The sequence below is a fragment of the Danio aesculapii genome, chromosome 3 (genome assembly GCF_903798145.1).
Source record: "Danio aesculapii chromosome 3, fDanAes4.1, whole genome shotgun sequence".
NCBI classification, from domain to species: Eukaryota; Metazoa; Chordata; class Actinopteri; order Cypriniformes; family Danionidae; genus Danio; species Danio aesculapii.
In genome coordinates, this window is record NC_079437.1 from 14,113,224 (window position 1) to 14,134,425 (window position 21,202).

The 21,202-nt window shown below is 37.0% G+C and overlaps 1 protein-coding gene across 1 annotated transcript; it reads right to left on the reverse strand.

Annotated features, from left to right (window-relative positions):
• Positions 1-2,622: 2,622 nt before the first annotated feature.
• zgc:66443 (uncharacterized protein LOC406856 homolog) lies at positions 2,623-9,140 on the reverse strand. The gene is made up of 2 exons (XM_056453202.1): positions 8,878-9,140; positions 2,623-4,186 (listed from the first exon to the last, which is right to left on the reverse strand). Exons 1-2 carry the CDS (start codon positions 9,065-9,067, stop codon positions 3,390-3,392), a joined length of 987 nt encoding a protein of 328 aa, XP_056309177.1. The 5' UTR covers positions 9,068-9,140; the 3' UTR covers positions 2,623-3,389.
• Between the last annotated feature and the right edge of the window lie 12,062 nt (positions 9,141-21,202).

Sequence of the window (21,202 nt, forward strand, 5' to 3'; positions counted from 1 at the left end):
GAGGCTGAGAGTAAATTTGACGTTATTCTCTCTACTGGCTGCGGTTTCAGTCTCACACTGTTTTTCCTTTTTCTGAAAGTCTTGATAACATCATCCTGGAGTTTTTCTTTTATTATTTCAGCAAATATGGTTGTAAAAACGACTTTCGCTACTGAGACACCCAAAAATGTGAAGCGAGTTGCAAGTAAAATCAGGCCCGTAGCCAGGGGGCGTTCGGATAGGAAGTGCCCACACATGAGCTCATTTGTCCTGTTTTTGACTGCTATGCCATCATAAATAGTGAAAAAAAAACCATCGAAAAAGGCTATAAGACCAAGTGGAATCCTCTGTTGGCTGTTGCTTCGGCAGGACTTCAGCTTATCAGTTCTGGCCAGTGCTAACAAACATTTTCATTTTACAATCTGACTTTCGCTACTCTATTGTTTTTGAGAAAATATTTTACAAGTAACTTTTATTAAAAATTTTGGACCTTATTCTTTAAACAAAAAGTGACCATGATCCACCAAAAGCAGACCGTATTAAAATTTATTTGAATATTATTTTGGCTGTTGTTGACGTATTGTTTGGCGTTGTTATCCATGAATTTTCAAATGTGCTTTTTTTTTTACAAAAGAGGCTAGAAAACCATGAAGATCTACATCTATAGTATTGTTTTCATAATTTTTGTTTAAATGGCCAAATTATGACTGAGGAAAGTCAAATATGCTGGCCAGTTTGTTATTTGCCTAATAAATGATAATGGGCCACAGTTTTTAATTTAAAACTTTTTCCCAATGATTTACAGTATAATGTAATACATCTGTATTTTAAAAATAAGTGTTACTTTTCATGTTTTATTCTAAATCTTTGGAAAATGTTTTAGTACATCAAAAAGTGTGGGTATTATTACCATCCGACAAGCTAATCCAGCTAAACATTGTGCTTAAAATGTCACTAAAATGCAGTATTTAAGTCTCATAATTAAATAGAAAATGAGGCGAATAACTGAAAAAATGTCTAGTATTTGAGAAAAAAAGAACAACCCTTTTCACCAGGCTGAAATGCATTACTTTTAAAAAGTAACAATTCTTCGTTTACTTTTGAAAATGCTGAATTAAAATGAATTAGTTATGTTGATTCACATACTCAGTGCAGTCAAACAGAAAACAAGATACGTTTCTGTGATGGCAAGTATTCTCATTATTTTAAATTCATCAAAGGTAAAAAAGGTAAATGAAGGTGTAGGTTATACAGTGGATTGTTAATTGCAGAGCTCCTTTATTTAAAAAAAGAAAAAATGCAACTTCTAAAAGAGATCAAGCCATGTAAAAGTAACCCAAAAGTAATATAATGCATTACTTACTCTAAAAAATAACTCAACTAGTTACTTTTTTTGCAGAAGGCCTCAATATTGTACTGTGTTACTTTCAAAAGTAACTTTCCCATCACTGAATTCCGAATATTTATTTATCGGATAAAATATAAGACAGCCAGGTGAAAGGGGTGGTTCTTTTTTTCTCAAAAAGTGGACCTTTTTGCAGTTATAAGTAGCAGGATGGTCATCATAACCACACTTTTTTAACGTACCAAATTATTTCCTAAAGATTTGGAATAAAGAAATATGAACAAATACTTATTTTTAAAATACTAATGTATTACATCATAAATCATTAGAAAAAAAATGAAAAAATTGTTAAAGTTTTAAATTAAAAACAGTAGTCTATTGTTATTTATAATAAACTGGCCAGCACATTCAACTTTCCTGTCAGAATTTGGCTATTTGAACAATAAAAAAAAAAAATTCAAACAACAATAATAATAAAAGAGTTTCAGAATTTTATGTCATTTTTTCGTTTCGAGAATAAGGTCAAAGATTTAGAATAAAAGTCACTTGTAAAATGTTTTCTCTATTTAAAAACAATACAGTAACTAAAGATTACTTCACTTCAGAGTGTATGTGTTCTTGCACACTGAAAAAATATTCATTGGATTTACTAAATTAAGTGATTGCAAACAATTTATATGGGCTGAATTTAAGCAAATTAAATTTAGTAATGTTCAACTTTTTTTAAACATTTGTTTGTTTGAATTCAGATCATATACATTTTTTTGCAGCCACTTACCTTAAAAAAAGTAGTAAATCCAATTTATCTTTTTTTTGGTGTTTTGCACACCTTTATATGGAGATGCAGACAGAAATATGAATAACAGCATCATGAAAGTTAGCATTTTATTTAGTCATATTTTTTGTCTACTCTGTACTCTTTTAAATTTCTACATTTTTAATTAAACACTTGTGGTGAAGTAGTTTAAATTACAGCTACTGATTACAATTCTTGGGAATATTAAAATGTACACAGTAACTCAGCTGAAGTCACTATAGTAACTGAAATTATTGGTACAGCATTAAAAAACCCATAGAAACTATACTGCCATTTAAAACAAAAACCTTCTTACATTATTTACAGGATTTCCATATTTGCAAAGGCATCTATAGTAAACTATTAAAATGAAATTTACATTAGCTTTCCTTTTGCATACGTTTGTTATGCAAAATAATGCGATATAGAGCCCTGGATCGGTCTACACAGGGACAAAGATGATGAACTCTAATGGATAGTTTCACCAAAAGTGATGGTCAAATTCAGTTTCATCTAGTTTATTCAACTGTTTGTTGTTGTTACATATGACAAAAAGTCCTCATTTACACAAATCTGACAGTCATGAGCTTCTCAAAGTATGATTTTGCAGTTTATTTTCGGATTCATTATGTCCTGTGATTACTGAACACCAGCAGTTTAAAAAAAAGGGATGTCTAGCCCTGGAAAAATAATGGAAATTAATACAAATATTAAAGTCATGATTTCTATTCGTGAATATACATTTTTAATAGTCATTTACTGCCTAAAAATATTTCATTGGCTAGATACTGCTCTCTTCGGAGTATTTACAATAGTAAAACATCAGTCTGGAAGTAAAGACTCACACGTGGTCTTCCTCAAAAGGAAAAAAATGGAAATGTCCATTCATACTTCTGAATCACACTGACAAGAAGGGGCACAGAAACAGCATTTCGGCCATGAGTATCATCTATAACAGTGTTCTCAACCATGTTTCTGTGGGACTACCAGCACTGCACATTATTCAAGTCTCTTTAACTAAACACACCTGCTTCATATCATCAGCTCATTAGCAGACTGAAAGAATTTAAATGGGTGTGACACACAAAGGAGACATCCAAAACATGCACTGCCAGTGGTCATACAGGAATGTGGTTGAGAAGCACTGAGGTATAACCTGGAAGCTTCTAAAATTTTTGATAAAACAATAAAACATCCCACTGTATCCAACATACATGGAATATCAGCTCTCAATCACCCTAACAGCTTCTATCTCAGTGTGTGTGTGTGTCACTCTGCAGACAGCTGCTGCTCATCATCTAGCATGTGCGCTGTGGGTTCTTCGTTGGATCTCTGGCATGTGCGCTCGTGTCTTCTCATGTTCCCGCTCTGGCTGAAAGTCTTTGAGCACCAGTTGCAGCGGTACGGCCGTTCTCCGGTGTGCGTGCGCATGTGCATCCGAAGGTAATCAAACTTGGAGAAGTTCCTGCCGCACCAGTGACAGATGAAGGACCTCTCGTGCAGTTTCTTATGCAGCTGCAGCTTGGCCAAGTCCTTTAGATGCCTGCCACATTTGTTACACTTGTACGGGCCTTCTTTGTCATGATCGTGATCTTTTGCGGTTGCTCTCCTAGCTCTGCCGTACCGCGTGCGAAGGCACTCTTTTCGCAGTGGTCTTCTCAGCATCTCATTGGCCGGTCTCAGCTGCTGGGCTGGTTCGGAGTCCTGATGTGTACCGGCGTGAGCAGGGGCTGTAGTAACTGAAGATGTTATCGTGATGATGGTGTCTTCGGGCTCCGTCTTAATCCTCAGTACCACTCCAGTGTTCTCATTTGCACTCGAGCTGTCCGTCTGAGGTAAAAGCCGCTGTTCAGCTCCTGGTGCTGCATCTTTTACCTCTCTGTCTTCTGCCTCCGTCTTACAGATTGAAGTGACATCTAGTATGCGCGGTTTCAGATCACTTGCTGAATCTTGACTCTGCACCTCGGCCTCCTTTTGCTGATGCACTTGATTTGCTGATTCAGCTGGAGCCCTGAATGCACGTTTTGGTAATTCTGTGGGTGGGACAACATTTGGGTGAACTTGTCCTGTATAGAGAAAAAACACAGTATGAAAATGACATTGAGTGATTATCATTTTTAGTAGCAGTATTGATGGTCATTAAAGCAGTATTCTTCAACGAGGTTCAAAGTCAATTCATAACAGTGAAGATGATAAAGATCGAACTTTATTGTCAGACTTTAAAGTCTGCGTGAACTGGAAGTTGCTGAGACTTATTTCAGTTTGTTGATGTACTTCCAACTGAAATGAAATATTAGGTAGGAGGCGGGGTTTGTTTTTGCACATCATACACTATATAGCAAACTATGGAGCCAGATCGGTTTCAAAAATAATACATTTACAAAATAAAAATAATAAAGTTACACAAATTCAAATTGTAAATTCAAAAAACACAAAAACCAATATGTAAATTCAAAAATACACATCCAATTCTTAAATTTAAAAGATGTTTTAAAAATACACATCCAATTGTTACATTTAAAACATGATTAAAAAAAATACACAAATCCTATTCGTAAACTCAAAACACGATTCATATAAAGGGACGATAACGATATTTATTGACCTAACACCATTGTCACTATCGATTAATAAAAAAGATTCGGTATGTAGTTTCAGAATGAAGCGCTATAGTTTTATAAAAATATGGCAGCTGAGCGCGCGCCTTGGAGGCAATGTCAATAAGATTAGGGTGCAAGTTTGTCATTTCCAATGGAGGCACGCAAGCACAATGCACATATGGGAGCAACGCGCACATGTTGTGCAAGCACCGCGCATGTGAACCGCGTGCATTTTCCAGCCGCACCTTGTTGAAGAACATCTGAACTTTGCAGCATTCGATATTGTCAATAAAAAAGATGTAAGGATGTCGCCAGAGTGGCTTTTTGGTTTCTTTTCTTGTGCATCCCAGCCACTAGCACCCCATCTGAAAATTGTTTTAGCATAGGAGTGTAATATAGTCATTCAACTTCACAATTTGTAATGTTGCAATATGTATTTGAATAATGACGGCAGGTTCCTTTACTTGAAAGCTTAGACTTAATTATCATAATTTGTTTGAGGTTTAGTGTATCATTATTATTCACACCTTAAAGTTTTTTGTTTAAATAATTTTGTTATTGACAATTAAAGCTATTTGCCTTGTTAATGTTGGTAAAAATAAACTGGCTAAATAAAAGTACACCAATCCACAATCCCAATTTATGAGGCGAAAATATTCATGATTTGGGTGTTTACAAATTTACAAAATGGATTTTGTAAATTTGATTTGTGCTGTGCATGTATGAATTTTATTTTGTAAATGTAATATTTTCTAGACTGATCTGGTCCCATACAAACTAACAGTAAGAAGGGCATGGTTAGGAATATCATGGCTGAAGTCATCAAACTGACATTATCAGTGAAGAACCGACACTCAAAACACGGAACAAATGGTCAGACTTTGACTAAATTTTACCAAAACACACTTTTCTCTCAGTGGATTATCTTGCATGGATTAATTGTTCACCAAAAGAATAACAATATGCGCTAGCAAAATAAACATTGCAAGTTCTGACTACACACAGACTTTAAGTTCATCAAATATAACGGTATGTTTGTTGTTCATGTTGCGCAAACAAAATTTACAGACACGATAAATACAGTTCAATTAAAAACAATTAATGGTGTTTTTATTTTACACGGACCTTTTTCAGTTCTAGGAGAGCCTGATTTACAAAGGAATTTAGAATATCACTTGATTAAATAAAAAGGGGCATCGTTAGGCACAACAGAACTCCGTATTGATAGCAGGATGGTTGCCAGCCAACAGTCCAAAGTGCATGCTAATAGAACAACTCAGAACCCAGTTTAACCAATCAGAATCAAGGATCATTTAAATGATGCTAGAGTCATCATTCATCTAAGTATCACACTTTTTTTGAACATGCAGTGATAATATTTGTATTGTCTGAATATTTACTGTAAAACCAGTTTGACAGACTTGGCTTGGTGTCAGTTAGGTGTGCTATTGAGGAATTACATTTCACATTAAAAGCATTACTCACAGCAACCATTCAAGCAACAAAATAATATATATTATTTTTTTTTTTTAAGCATGACCTCGATGTACCGGGCCGTTGTGGTGAAGGAGCTGAGCCGAAAGGCAAAGCTTTCGATTTACCGGTCAATATACGTTCCTACTCTCACCTATGGTCATGAGATTTGGGTCGTGTCTGAAAGGACAAAATCTTGGATACAAGCGGCCAAAATGAGTTTCCTTCGCAGGGTGGCAGGGTGCACCCTTAAAGATAGGGTGAGGAGCTCTGTCACCCGGGAGGAGCTCGGAGTAGAGCCGCTGCTCCTCCACATCAAGATAAGTCAGCTGATGTGGATCAGGCATCCGTTTCAGATGCCTCCAGGACGCCTGCCTAGGGAAGTGTTCCAGGCATGTCTCACCGGGAGGAGGCCTCGGGGAAGACCCAGGACACGCTGGAGGGACTATGTCTCTCAGCTGGCCTGGGAACGCCTCGGGATCCCCCCGGAGGAGCTGGAGGAAGTGTCCGGGGAGAGGGAAGTCTGGAGTTCTTTCCTAAGACTGCTGCCCAAGCAACCCGATCCCAGATAAGCGGATGAAAATGACATGACATGACCTCAGAGTTTAGAGATACAAAATCAGTTGAAATAAAATGGACAATCAAAAAATCTATCAAAATTTCTTCATTACTTTACAACCTTCATTTATTAATTTCATTAAACTTAGTAGTTTTTGTGGTTTAGTAGACATAAAATGCATTTGGTAATTATAGTTTAAAAATCTTGTTTTAAGTGAGAGTTTGTGGAAGTCACTGTGATCCGAATGTCTACACCAGTGGTTCCCAAAGTAGGGAGCGCGGGACAATGACAATCTATTAGAATGGCCACATTTTATCCATAGCCCACAGAAGATAAAAACAGTAGTTAATAGCCACATAAAAAAAACAACAACATGCAAATGAAAAGCCATCAGCCTTTCAATAATTTTTTCATAGGATTGGGGTGTTTACGTTAGATTAACAACACCACAATAGCGTCAGCTGCAGCAGATTGATTTTATAGCACCAGGGTGAACTTTCTGACTCCTTTATGGCAATCAAATACATTAAAAATAACTACAGGCCACAACTGAACATTGAGAATGATCTCTGAGTGGAGGTCTGCAAAATTAAACCAAGAATAGACTTGTGCTGAAAACAGTGCCAACTAGTCTCTTTAGGTGAGGTTAATATTAAAATAAACTAATTAATAAATGACTAAACATTATGTGGTTGTTAGACATGCATTTTTTTGTGTTGTCAATATTCTGGTGTTTATAAACCATTTTGAGCCGTGTCAACAAAAACAATGGTCCCAACGCATCTCCTCCTTTACATTTTTCATTTCTACAGCTTCCAAGAATCCAAGAAGAGCCACATATTTATGTTATGATAGCTGTTTTAACATTAAGTTATTATTTAATTTCCTCTTGTTACAGTTATAAAATAGTTTGAAAAGCAGAAAATGTTCATAGGCCAATGACATGACCACACTGAAATAGTCTATAAAAGCCTATTGATTTGTGCACAACGTTTGTATATTTATAACCACCTCCGATAAATGAGGGGGTCGCAAATCACTGGCATTGTTATTCATGGGGTCGCAGGCTGAAAAATTTGGGAACCCCTGGCCATGGCCGCAGCGCTGCACAGTTTAGCTTCAACCCTAATTAAACACACCTGATCAAACTAATTGAGTCTTTCAGGCTTGTTTGAAACCTACAGGGCAGCGGCCATCCAGGAACGGAGTTTGACACCCCTGTCCTACACTTTAAGAGTTTGCGGTAGATATTCTTTTTCTTTCTTAAGCTCACTAAAGCTGCGTTTATTTGTTCAAAATACAGTGAGACAGAAATATTGTTTCATATTATTACTATTTCAAATAGCACTTCTAATTGAACACATTTTAACATTCCTGTAACCATTACTCTAGTCTTCAGTCTCACACGATCCTTCTGAAATCACTGTAATAAGGTGAACTTTAGCTACGATTTTATTTTCATGTCTTATAATTATTAATATTGATGACTGCTTAATATTTGAGCAATCCATGATACATTTTTTTCATTATTCTTTCATGAAAGGTTACAAAAATATTTCAAACATGCATGACTTTTGGTTAATGTAATGTGCCCAAGCTTCTTTAATAAACCCTAACTTATTGACAGTAGTATATACTCAAGATTTTGTATAAATAAAACACTAAATCATACAAATATACATTTAAAACATCTTATAACTTAATAAATGTTTGTTTAAATATAAATAAATAAAACGTTTTACCAAATTGCCATTTTGGTAACTTCTAAAGTCATATATACTCTTTATTTACATTTTCCCTTTATGTCTTCTAAATAACATGGCTGTGTTGCATTGGTAATGTCTCTTACGGCCCAGTCTGCTCTCTTCTCTTCTTCATATTTCTGATACAAAAGTATGGTCTTTTCACCAATTAATTAAAATATCTATACAACAAACTGCTAAAATTGTAATGTATTGGTGTATGGGACATGACCAGTGAAGCGAGACAAACTTAAAAATGCAATGAAATTAACATGTCGGCCTGATATAAAAGCAAATTGATTTTAATGAGAGCGTTCATTCGACCTTCAACAAACACAAACAGACCCCACACACAATCTCAGTGTGTGTTATAATGAATTTACCGTTTAATTGTGCATGGTTCCTGGTGAGCGCATCCTTCAGCAGTTGTCGGAGCTTGGCGTTTTCTGTCCGTGTTTGTGCTGTTTCTGTCTGGTAGTCCTTCACCGTCGCTTCCACCTCCACCCAGATCTCACGGATGACAACAGACATCCGCTTCATCAGGGCCGAATGTAATCTATCCAGTCTAGACATCTTGCCGAGTTTAAAACGAAAACAAACCCTATAAAAGCACGCGATTAAAAGCAACTCACTACACTCGCTTGTTCTCTCCTTGTTTGAATGGCTATTCGCGGACTGTAGATAAGCATTACTGCCACCTACTGGACTGGGGCTACTTTAAGGAACACTCCACATTTTACAACTTCCTTAGAATTAAACAATTCAGTTTTACAATTTGTAAACCCATTCAGAAGATCTCTAGGTCTGACGGGAGCATTTTTATCTTAGCTTAACATAGATCATTCTATCAGATTAGATTATTTGCTCGTTCAGAAAAAGCAAGTTTCAGCAATTGTCCTATTTAAAGCTTAACGAGTTATGGTGTATCCATACTATAAACATACTAACAAACATACTAACAAACAAACATCATACACTAATCATACTAGCAACATGCTAATCCATACTAAAAACACACTAACAAAAATACTAATCATACTAGCAACATGCTAATCCATACTAAAAACACATTAACAAAAATACTAATCATACTAGCAACATGCTAATCCATACTGAAAACATACTAACAAAAATACTAATCATACTAGAAACATGCTAATCCATACTATAAACAAACTAGCAACACGCTAATCCATACTATAAACATACTAGCAATATGCTAAACAATACCATAAACATACTACCAACATGTTTATCCATACTAAAAACATACTAACCAAAATGCTAATCATACTAGCAACATGCTAATCCATACTATAATCATACTAGCAATATGCTAATCCATACTAAAAAATATACTAACAAACATACTAATCATACTAGCAACATGCTAATCCATACTATAATCATACTAGCAATATGCTAATCCATACTGAAAACATATTAACAAACATACTACTCATATTAGCAAACATGCTAATTCATACTAGAACCATGGTAATTTATGTTAGCAACTGCCTAGCAACTACTCAGAACCCCTTAGCAACCACTTAGCAACACCGTAGCAACCACCAAGCAACACCTTAGCAATGACCTGGAACACCTTAGCAACACTTAACAACCACTCAGAATACCTTAGCAACCACCTACCAACACCTTAGCAATGACCTGGAACACCTTAGCAACACTTAACAACCACCCAGAATACCTTAGCAACCACCTACCAACACCTTAGCAATGACCTGGAACACCTTAGCAACCACCTAGCAACGCTTAATAACCACTCAGAATACCCTAGCAACCACATAGCAACAACTTAACAACCACCTAGCAATGCCTTAGCAACCACCTAGCAACGCCTTAGTAATCACCTAGCAACTACTCAAAACACCCTAGCAACCACCTAGCAACACCTTGGCAACAACCTAGAACATCTTAGCAACCACCTAGCGACACCTTAGCAACCACCTAGCAACACCTTAGCTACCGCCTAGCAACACCTTAGCAACCACGTAACAATGCCTTAGCAACTGCCTAGCAACCAATCAGAACAACCTAGCAACACCTAATCAACCACTTAGCAGCACTATAACAACCGCCTAGCATCACCTTAGAAATAACCTAGCAACGCCTTAGAAACCACCTAGCAACGCATTAGCAACCGCCTAACAACCACTCAGAACACCCTAGCAACCGCCCAGCAACACCTTAGCAACCACCTAGCAACGTCTTAGCAACCACTCAGAACACCCTAGCAACAATCTAGCAACATCTTAGCAACCACATAAAATACCCTAGCAAGCCCCCCCCCCCCCCCCCCCCCCCCCATCCCCCCGCCATTCAATAGCCTAGCAAGAAGCATGTCAATCCATGCTAGAAACCTGCTAACATATATAGTTTTAACTGTTTCAGACTTCTTAAATACTATTTCAGGTATTTAAACTTTAAAACTACTTCAAACTTTCAGATGAGACTTTCTCAAGAGACATCATAAAGTTTGCCTATGAACTTTACTTTTCATGTCTTAATTGTAATTCTAAATATTTTCAGATTACAAAAATAATCTGATATAGGACTGATAACGGGGTTCTCAGTGACTAAATGACTCCGTTCACCTAATGTGTATTTGAAAATGCAACACATGCCGCTACAAAACTTCTCAAGTTTGTGAGAGAACGGCTAGTAATCAGTAAAAGATCATCTGTTATCAGCAAAAGAGAAGTCATCTGCCAAAATAAAATCTCTGTTGTTAACTTTTGAAAGAAGGTGGGGGAGATGCCCTTCCAGCTGCAACCCATCACTGGGAAACATCCATACACACTCATTCACACACATACATTCATTCATACATTCATTCATTTCTTTTCAGCTTAGTCCCTTTTGTTATTAATCAAGGGGCACCACAGTGGAATGAACCGCCAACTTATCCAGCATGTTTATGCAGCTGATGCCCTTCCAGCTGCAACCCATTAATGGGAAACATCCATACACTCTCATTTACACACATACATTCATTCATTCATTTTCTTTTCAGCTTAGTCCCTTTATTAATCTGGTGTCCCCACAGCGGAATAAACCGCCAATTTATCCAGCATGTTTATACAGCGGATGCCCTTCCAACTGCAACCCATCAATGGGAAACATCCGTACACTCTCATTCACACACATACACTGGACAATTTAGCTTACCCATTTCACCTATAGCCCATGTCTTTTGATTGTGGGGGAAACTGGATGCCAACTGACCCAACCGAGGCTTGAACCTGTGACCTTGCTGTGAGGCGATTGTGCCACTGTGACGCTATAATAAACATTTTACAAATAATTTATATAATATGAATATAATATTATCATTTTTCTCCATGTTCACTCATTCATTCATTTTCTTCTCGGCTTAGTCCCTTTATTAATCAGGGGTCACCACAGAGGAATGAACCGCCAGCATATCCAGCATGCCCTTCCAGTCGCAACTCATCACTGGGAAACATCCATTCACATTCATTCACACACATACACTACGGACAATTTAGCTAACCCAGTTCACATATAACGCAATTCTTTGGACTTGTGGGGGAAACCGGAGCACCCAGAGGAAACCCACGCGAACGCGGGAAGAACATGCAAACTCCACACAGAAATGCCAACTGACCTAGCCGAGGCTCGAACCAGCGACCTTCTTGCTGTGAGGCGACAGCACTACAATGTTCACTCTTAAAATTATATGTAATAACATGCAATTTTACAAATGAACAAATTAATGTTCATCAAGCCACTGGGGCCCTGCGTGTCTTGAGGCAGGTTCATTAAAATACTGTTATCCCATAAACAACAGAAAACCATTTTAGATGGTTGGCTGTATTGTTTCCACAGCTGACCGATATTTTAGGTGAGTTCATGCCTTTTAAATGAGATATCTCTGCTAGCATCTTTAATGCTAATTTGGATTTGGATTTGTCGATGGTCGAACGTAGCTCTCAAATATGTGACTGAATCCATTTGCACTCTCTCTCTCACTCTCGTAACAAGTTTTCATGAATGTTTTCAAGTAGCTTTATTCGAACAAAGTGTTTCTTTGGCTTTTATTTACTCGAGTGACCAATTTAAAGAGGCTCGGAAGACACCCGTCCAAATGTCACTACATTAACATTAACAACAGTTCCATAAATAACGAGAGTTAAATTGGTTTATTTATGTAAATGTTCTTATACCCTTGACACATTTTACTAGAGAAAAGAGTAACTACACTCTATCTATTAAATAGGTGCAAACAAACACACTTCGCTAAATGAATGTTTGAAGATAACCGCAGGGAGGCGCTGTTGTGTAAAATACTGCTGCCTAGCACAATCCCATTCATCCCTCTCAAAATTGAATGCTAAAAATATAAAAGGTTGTAAAGCCATAATAATTAATATAGTATATTATTAAACAGATTTAATTCAATATACACTCTCTAAACTTTCTTGCTTACTTTGACCAATCTTCAACTGTCTCAGAGGAGCTGAGGTTTCCATTAAATTAAAAGAGTAGTCTTTAATCATAAGACGGCTGATTGCTACACGTAATAACATCTTTCCATCTCAGGTATTAATTAAGCTCGGAGCTCAGTAGACCTCAAGTTAAAATATTTTTAGGAAAGAGCAATAGTCTGACATGCAAGTTCAAAGAAAAGCCTCTTTCCATGATTAAGTCACGTTCATTGGCAGAAATGAGGAAATTAAAACATTTGTGGCTGAATTGTATTTAGATAATAAATACAGTGACATATACTTACAATAAAAATACTACAGTATCTTATATGAAATATTATAGTGTGTTTGAGCCATACTAAAGCCATTGATTTACGCCGTTGTTCAATTACATGGTGATACAACATATCATAGTGATATAAACAACCCAATACTGTTTAAGTATTTACACATTTAGCTAAAATACACAAAAAAATAAATAGTACTGCAGTATTTATTAAAGTTGATCAGTTCACTAGTAATTAACAATACAGTGCTTTATCATTAATTAATAAGAGTTGAAATTGTTATATTTTCAATCCAGATGGATGGGGCAATCATTACTGCATCCAAAATAGTAAAAAGCCTTGGAGTTACGATTGATGACCAACTAAACTTCTCTGACCACATTTCTAGAACTGCTTGATCTTGCAGATTCGCACTCTATAACATCAGAAAGGCCCGACCCTTCCTATCTGAACATGCAGCTCAACTCATTGTTCAAGCTCTTGTTCTCTCCAAACTGGATTATTGCAACTCTCTACTAGCCGGGCTTCCAGCTAATTCTATCAAACCTCTTCAGCTGCTTCAGAACGCAGCAGCACGATTGGTCTTTGATGAACCCAAAAGAGCACATGTCACTCCGCTACTCACCCGTTTGCACTGGCTGCCAGTTGCTGCTCGCATCAAATTCAAAGCTCTAATGTTTGCTTACAAAGCGACCTCTGGCTTTGCTCCTTCTTATCTGCTCTCACTTCTGCAGATTTATGTGCCCTCCAGAAACTTGCATTCTGTGAATGAACGGCGCCTCGTGGTTCCATCCCAAAGAGGGAAGAAATCACTTTCCCGAACTCTCACATTCAATCTGCCCTGTTGGTGGAATGAACTCCCTAACTACATCAGAACAGCAGAGTCACTTGCTGTCTTCAAGAAACGACTAAAAACTCAACTATTTAGTCTCCACTTTCCTTCCTAATCTGTAACTGCCTCTCTGGCTATACCACTAACTGAACTCTCTCTCTCTCTCAAAAAAAAAACATTACTAATGCTTTGCTTCTTAGACTTTTCACACCTGAAACTTGTATATAGCACTTATTCACTGCTGCTCTTATAGTTGTGTAAATTGCTTCCTTGTCCTCATTTGTAAGTCGCTTTGGATAAAAGCATCTGTTAAATGACTAAATGTAAATGTAAATACAATATAATACCCTTTCTTATTGTATTTTTCAAAACCATTATAGTATTTACTATAAATTACAGTAGTATTTTGTTTCACATGGGTTGAATTGCCAGAAAGGGTGGCTTACATGTAAAATGTATGTCAAAAATGGCTTTCGTCTGCTGTAATGACCTTGGATCAGAAGGTTTAATGTGAGTTTGGTGTCTGTAGACTTCTAAGTTCTCACTTGCTATTACGATCACAGTCAAACAAGAAGCCTGAAGCTTGCCAAGCAGACAGAGATACAGCCTCTCCAGCTTTGATCAGATTTACTGATCATGTTATTTGATTAGATTGCATAATTAAATCCCATAAGGTTAACTGTGTACTCCGTCTCGTCATCTCCACTAATTCTAGTCTCTTTTTGTCTTTGTGATGTGTAACCTTTACTGACCTCTTTGAACCTGTTTAGCCCTTTTACAAGAAGATATTTTGAAGTTATGATGTATTAGTTTATGTACATTAAGTAAATTTAGATTAAGGGTTAATTTAAAGGGACAAAAAATGAAAGCTCCAAAGCGGTTTGAGTTTCTACTATTGAACACAAAAGAAGATATTTTGAAGAATGTTGAAAACTAGTAGACATTGATTTCAGTAGTGTTTGTTTCCCTATTAAAGATGTTGAACATTCTTTAAAATATCTTCTTTTGTGTTCAACAGAAGAAACTCAAATAGAATGAGAGTAAATGGACACTAAACCTTCTAAATAAATCTAAATAAATCAAAATATTTTAATTACTTATTTGCATATGGTGGGTTGGATTTTGTAATGTTTTTAAAGACATTATTATGCTTACGATGGCAGTATAAGTTTAATTAAAATACAGTAAGAGCAGTAAAAGTTTAATATTATTACAATTTTAAATGATTGGTTAATGTTTTTGCTTATTTTGACGTGGAATTATTGTTGTAATGGTTTATTTTTATTACCTAAATATCAAACAATCCTTCAGAAATCATTTTAAATGGATAGTTCACTCAAAAATGAAATTTTGCCACTATTTACTCACAATTCACACTTTTTCCAATGATATTTGAGAGTTTTTTCTACTTTCTATTGTTGAACACAAAAGAAGATATTTTGAAAAATGCAGCTAGCTGCCACCCATTGACTTCCTTTTGTTTCCTACTAAAGTCGATTCCCAGCAATGAGCATTCTTTAAAATATCTTCTTTTGTGTTCAACAGAAGAAAGGAACTCCACATGAGGAGGAATAACTGACGGAATTTTCATTTTTTTTTGTGTGTGGACTCTTTAACATGCTGATTTGATGCTGTGAAAAAATATTGATTTCTTAATATTAGTTTTGAAAGGATGTATTGGAACAGAGACTGGGGACCAGGAGTGTAATTAGTCCAAGACATGAGAGCCTTTTAAGCACAACAGCCAGACAGATGTCTTCAATACATCATATCATCAATGCCGTGAGGTAACCATGGTTACCAGCCGAATAATTGACTCTAATGAGAAAATATTGCACACCTCTGTTACCACCCAGGTCTGCTTTATTGTCTAATAATTCAATAATTCTTTGTCTGTTATTGCTTGCTTTACTTATTACTACCACTTCCCCCACATGAAAAAAATAAAGTAATTTATAGTAAATATATTATAGCATTTCTGAATCACACTAGGGCTGCACGATATTGGAAAAAAAATTGGCCATGCAATGTTTTGTTTTTCTGATATATATTACGATATGAATATAATTTCACCAGATCACGCTATATGGAAATAATGACCTTTAGACTGATTGGGATGATTTTGAAGGGCAGTGCATCTGCATAAAATATAATATACAAATTCCAAGCATAGATAAATAGAAAAAAACAACAAAGAAAGAAAATAAATAATGTTTTATAATGTTATTCGGACAGTTTCCAGAATTTAAGGTACAGAAATTGAATAATGAAATGTAAATAAATAAAACTGTATAGTGTTCATTTCACACTGTAAAAAATTCTTGCTGATTCAAGTTTTTTTAATCAAATCACTTTTATAGTCATCTGAACTTACATCAGTCAACTGACTAAAATATTAAGTTAAATTTTGTATAACTAAAAAATTGGTGGTTTATTCCGCTGGGGCGACCTCTGATAATCAGGAACTAAGCCAAAGGAAAATTAATGAAGTAAAAAATTTAGCTGAAATCTGGTTAACTGATAAATATTAATATAAAAACCTAAAAACTTTTCATGCCTTTTTGTCATATCATTTTTTACAAAAAAAAAAAAAATTCTTGCTGCTTTATTTTTTTTAGTTAAATCAAAGGAACTTTTGTATTCATTGCAACTTGCATCAATCAGACTCAAAATATTAACTCAAACTTTGTATAACTTAACAAATTTCGTTGAAAACTAAAGCAACAACAAAATAATTGTCTGGATTTCTTGTAACATTCTTTAGTGTGTGTGTATAAAAAATACGATTACTCTCTGTTAAAGAAACAAGCGTGATCATTTCTTATACACAAATGGCTTGACTTTTTCAATCACAGGCCCTAAAAACACAAGCAAATCAAAAACCTTTCACTCTATTAAGATTAAACTTCACAACAATTCCACAATGTTTTGAACTGTGGTCCTGGTCAGCTATAATCCCAACCAGGGGCGGACTGGCCATAGGGAGCAGCGGGACATTTCCCGGTGGCCTGGTGGTCAATCTGGCCTGCCACCGTGAGTCTGGCCTGCCGCGCCATCAACCCCCCCCCCAACGCCCCAGCTCTTCACTTACTAGATCGCATCAGATGTGTTATCATTCTCTGAATATTGCCAGTCAGTCTATAGCGATCGATGATTGGCTCCTATACTAGAAGGCGGGGCTCCATTCACCATATTGACCGTTACACTTTTCCCCATTCAAAACTATACATCCATACAGGGACATGTCTTGTGTCAACGAGCTTAAGCAGGTCACACACCGGAAGCGCCGCTCGGTCACGACTAAGGACACTGTTCATTTCTCTGCTGTGCCACAGAGTGCCATCTGATTCGTTTCATGTTAAATATCATGCGAATGTCCGCGTCTGGTGTGTGATACTTTTAACTGTCATGTGCGCACCGTGTCGTGGTGCTGAGCGGCGCTTCCGGTGTGCGACCTGCTTTAGAATCACCAAGAGGCGACACTCAATAGAATTTTCTATTGCAACAGCAGCGCCGAGCAACAGCCCCGGATTCCGCCATTTTGTAGTGAAAGCAATCGGCTGTCCATTGGATCTTATTGTTGTCGCAATGGCAAGCAGCTGCTTTGTTTTTTATTTGTTTATTTAAAAAGCGCATTAAAGCTAAGATACAACCTGAAAGATGACAATGCAACACTTACTATCACAATCATCAGCACTTTTAATAGTTCATTTTACAGACTTATAATATGCTGCTATTCTATTGGAATTATCATTGCAAAATGTCCGCCACGCCATCTAGTGGCTGTTTCCCAAATCGCACGAGTGTCGCCTCTTGGTAATTCTATGCTCTTTGCTTGTGTATTCTATAGTCTTTGGTATCATAGAGTTGTAGAGGTACTCTTAGGTAATTTGTTTATATATTATTGTAGCTGTTGCGTTACTTTAGCAACTACAGAATTACCATAACTGGTTCAAAAGCACTATATTATTTACGTTAGTCTTTTTTATGTTAGCCAAACAATTTGATTATTTCATTTATTTAATTAATCTTTTAGTCTAATATGTTTACCCAAAATAATTTTGTCTTAGAAATAATCTCGCAGATAGAAAATGTTTTTCATCTTTATTTTCTGCTCCTCCCGTCCTGTCTGATTGTGTTATCATTCAATTTTTAATACATGATCCAATTTTCTAATTATGCCTGAAAAACATCCCTATATAATCATCATATGGCAAGCTTCTTTTTTTTCTGTCTGTGTGTGTGTGTGTGTGTGTGTGTGTGTGTGTGTGTGTGTGTGTGTGTGTGGCATTTCTTTTCAGACGGCATAGATTCGATCTGCCCCTACCCTTCCTGTCTGCCGCACACAAAAAATATCCTCTTTTCACTGTCTCCATTTCAAAGCTTCAACTTTAAACCAGTCTGGTCTCCGTGGCTCCATTAACCTGACTCTCTCACTTTCTGGCATCATCTGCACTCCTCCAGAGTCTTTTAATAATGCATGCGGCTGTAAAATTCAAATGAGATGGATTTTTAAACACAGCAGCGAAGTCTCTTTCTCCCTCATCCTGCTGCGCCCTGGTCCCTCACTGTCCTCCTCGCCTAACAACCGTTGCCCTGGAAACTGTAACATCCTGGAGACGTATGTGATAGAGCGAAAGAGTGTCCGGCAGAGAGCAAATAATTAATTAACAATGTGTTTTTAACGACACAACAAACACACCGGAGTGGCATAATGAGGGTCAGTTTATTCACTGTCAGTACAGAGCAGAATAAGCATCAATACTGCAAGATCTATCAAACGCTTGGCTTCCGATACAGTGTACATCGTCACATATTGTTGTTCCAAAGCAATTCATTAAGGCATGCACAGGCAGATCTGCACGAACTCAAGATTATATTAGCAAGAATCAGAGTAATCATAATGCCTCTCAAATCTATTCATGTCACAGAGGAAAACTTGCACGGGTGCTTTCACCAAAATGCGGTTGAATCGGCAGGACCCACATGGAAATCTAATGTATGGTGATATATGCAAATTGCAAATATGACATACAAGTTCATGTTTGGATTTCACTTATAAAATATATATATATATATATATATATAGGTTGTTGAGGTGATGCTCCATTTTCACTATCACATATGACAAACATGAATATGATTAGTATTGTCATCATTTTAAATGAAATAATTGGTTAAACATGCAGTATTTGGTATCTGGGATGGAACCGGCGATTCTTTGCGGAGTCGGTTGCTCTAACAAGGAGGCTAAAAACCACGACCTCTAGAGCAACTTTAGATGTCAGAGGAGTGAGGTTTACCTGTATAGTACTTCACTAGTTGGCCTCCTTTGCACTCGCGCCCCTAAAACTTACTTTCATCCTGGACGAGCCCCCATGCATATCCCACCGTTCTTATTGCACCAAACCTGGTTTAAGCTGGGATCGAACTGGCGATTCTTTGTATGGGAGTCTGTTGCTCTAACAAGGAGGCTAAAAACCATGGCCTCTAGCGTCTATCGCTAGAGCACCTTTAAAGGTCAGAGGAGTGAGGTTTACCTGCATAGCACGTCACTAGCCGGCCTCTGCTACACTCACCCCCCTAAACCTCACTCCCATCCCGGACGAGCCCCCATGTGTAACCCACCAGTCCTACTGCACCCATCCCATTCTGAGCTGGGATGGAACTGGTGATTCTTTGTATGGGAGTCGGTTGCTCTAACAAGGAGGCTAAAGACCATGGCCTCTAGCGTCTGTCACTAAAACAATTTTTTGAGGTCAGAGGAGTGAGATTTACCTGCACAGCACCCCCCTAAACCACACTCCCATCCTGGACGTGCCCCCACGTGTAACCCACCGGTCCGGTCTGAGCTGGGATCGAAGTGGGAGTTCTTTTTATGGAGTCAGTTGCTCTAACAAGGAGGCTAAAGACCATGGCCTCTAACGTCCATCACTAGAGCACCTTTAGAGGTCAGAGGAGTGAGGTTTACCTGCGTAGCACTTCGCAAGCTCGCCTCCATTACATATAATTATATCTTAGTACATATATTGTGTATACAATATTTGGAAATCTATGTTGCATGTAAAATTCAAATATGAACTTGTATATCATGAATGCAATTTGCATGTATATCCATGAATAAGATTTCTATATGGGAAGGCATGTTTGAGAAACACAAAAATGCATTTATTATTGACACATATATTTATATATATTTATATATATATTATATACTCTAAACAGCAGGTAGAACTTGTAACCCAGAGAATTGGACAACTCGGCTGGTGTCTGAAACATTTCTTCATATATTTATCACACTTGTGCAGCATAGGCCATCTGAAATCACTGTGTAAACATGCTTGTAAAGTCAAAAGTTTTGGCAAAGCACAAACGGCATACAAAACAGAGAGGGCCGATCTCAAAATACACACCGATAATAATAAAAAATACTAAACGGTGATCCAATTTGTGAAAGCACTGCAGTGTTAACAGTCAAAATTTGCATTTTACAGACACTGTTCATCTCCATGGATAGAGAGATTGTGATCACCAGACGCGGTACAAATATGTACAGACACATATGTACATACGTTGTGTGTATATATATATATATACAAGCGTGAATGTGTAAGCTGTAGGTTAAATATAAATAGCTGAGCAGAACTATTCAAGAGAACAAAAGTCAAGCTGGCATTCACTGACCGCACGCCGAATGGATCAAATGTGCATGCTACGCTCATTCATATTTGATGGCTAACTGAAATGTATTAAAATGAAGATTGTAGCCCCGTCCGTTCATGAAAACCAAACCCACTGCAAGCCATAAAATGTCAGACTCTCACTAGCAAAACACTTTGATAGTGAGGAAGATGCACATTTACAAAGTGCTACACAGCAAAGGTTTTGCCCCGTAAAAAAATAAGAGTACTTGATTTCAGAAGAGTAAGGAAGTGCCCTCGTCTCTGGGAAAAACTGTAAACATCATCACATTCTGTGTGCGAGAGACATGAAGTCATGAGAATGAGGGATTTGTGGTGTTAACTATGAAAGAATTACAAATATATGAAGGGATGCACGATAAGTAGAAGTCATATTTGGTTATTGGCTGATTTTTATAACACTTATAGTTTGGTCCTAT

What these genes read in the sequence shown, in the direction of transcription:
- zgc:66443 (XM_056453202.1), bottom strand. Translation starts at nt 9,067, where the DNA reads ATGTCTAGACTGGATAGATTACATTCGGCCCTGATGAAGCGGATGTCT. An exon ending in GAACCATGCACAATTAAACG is followed by an intron (nt 4,187 to 8,877) that starts GTAAATTCATTA and finishes TTCTCTATACAG; the next exon opens with GACAAGTTCACCCAAATGTT.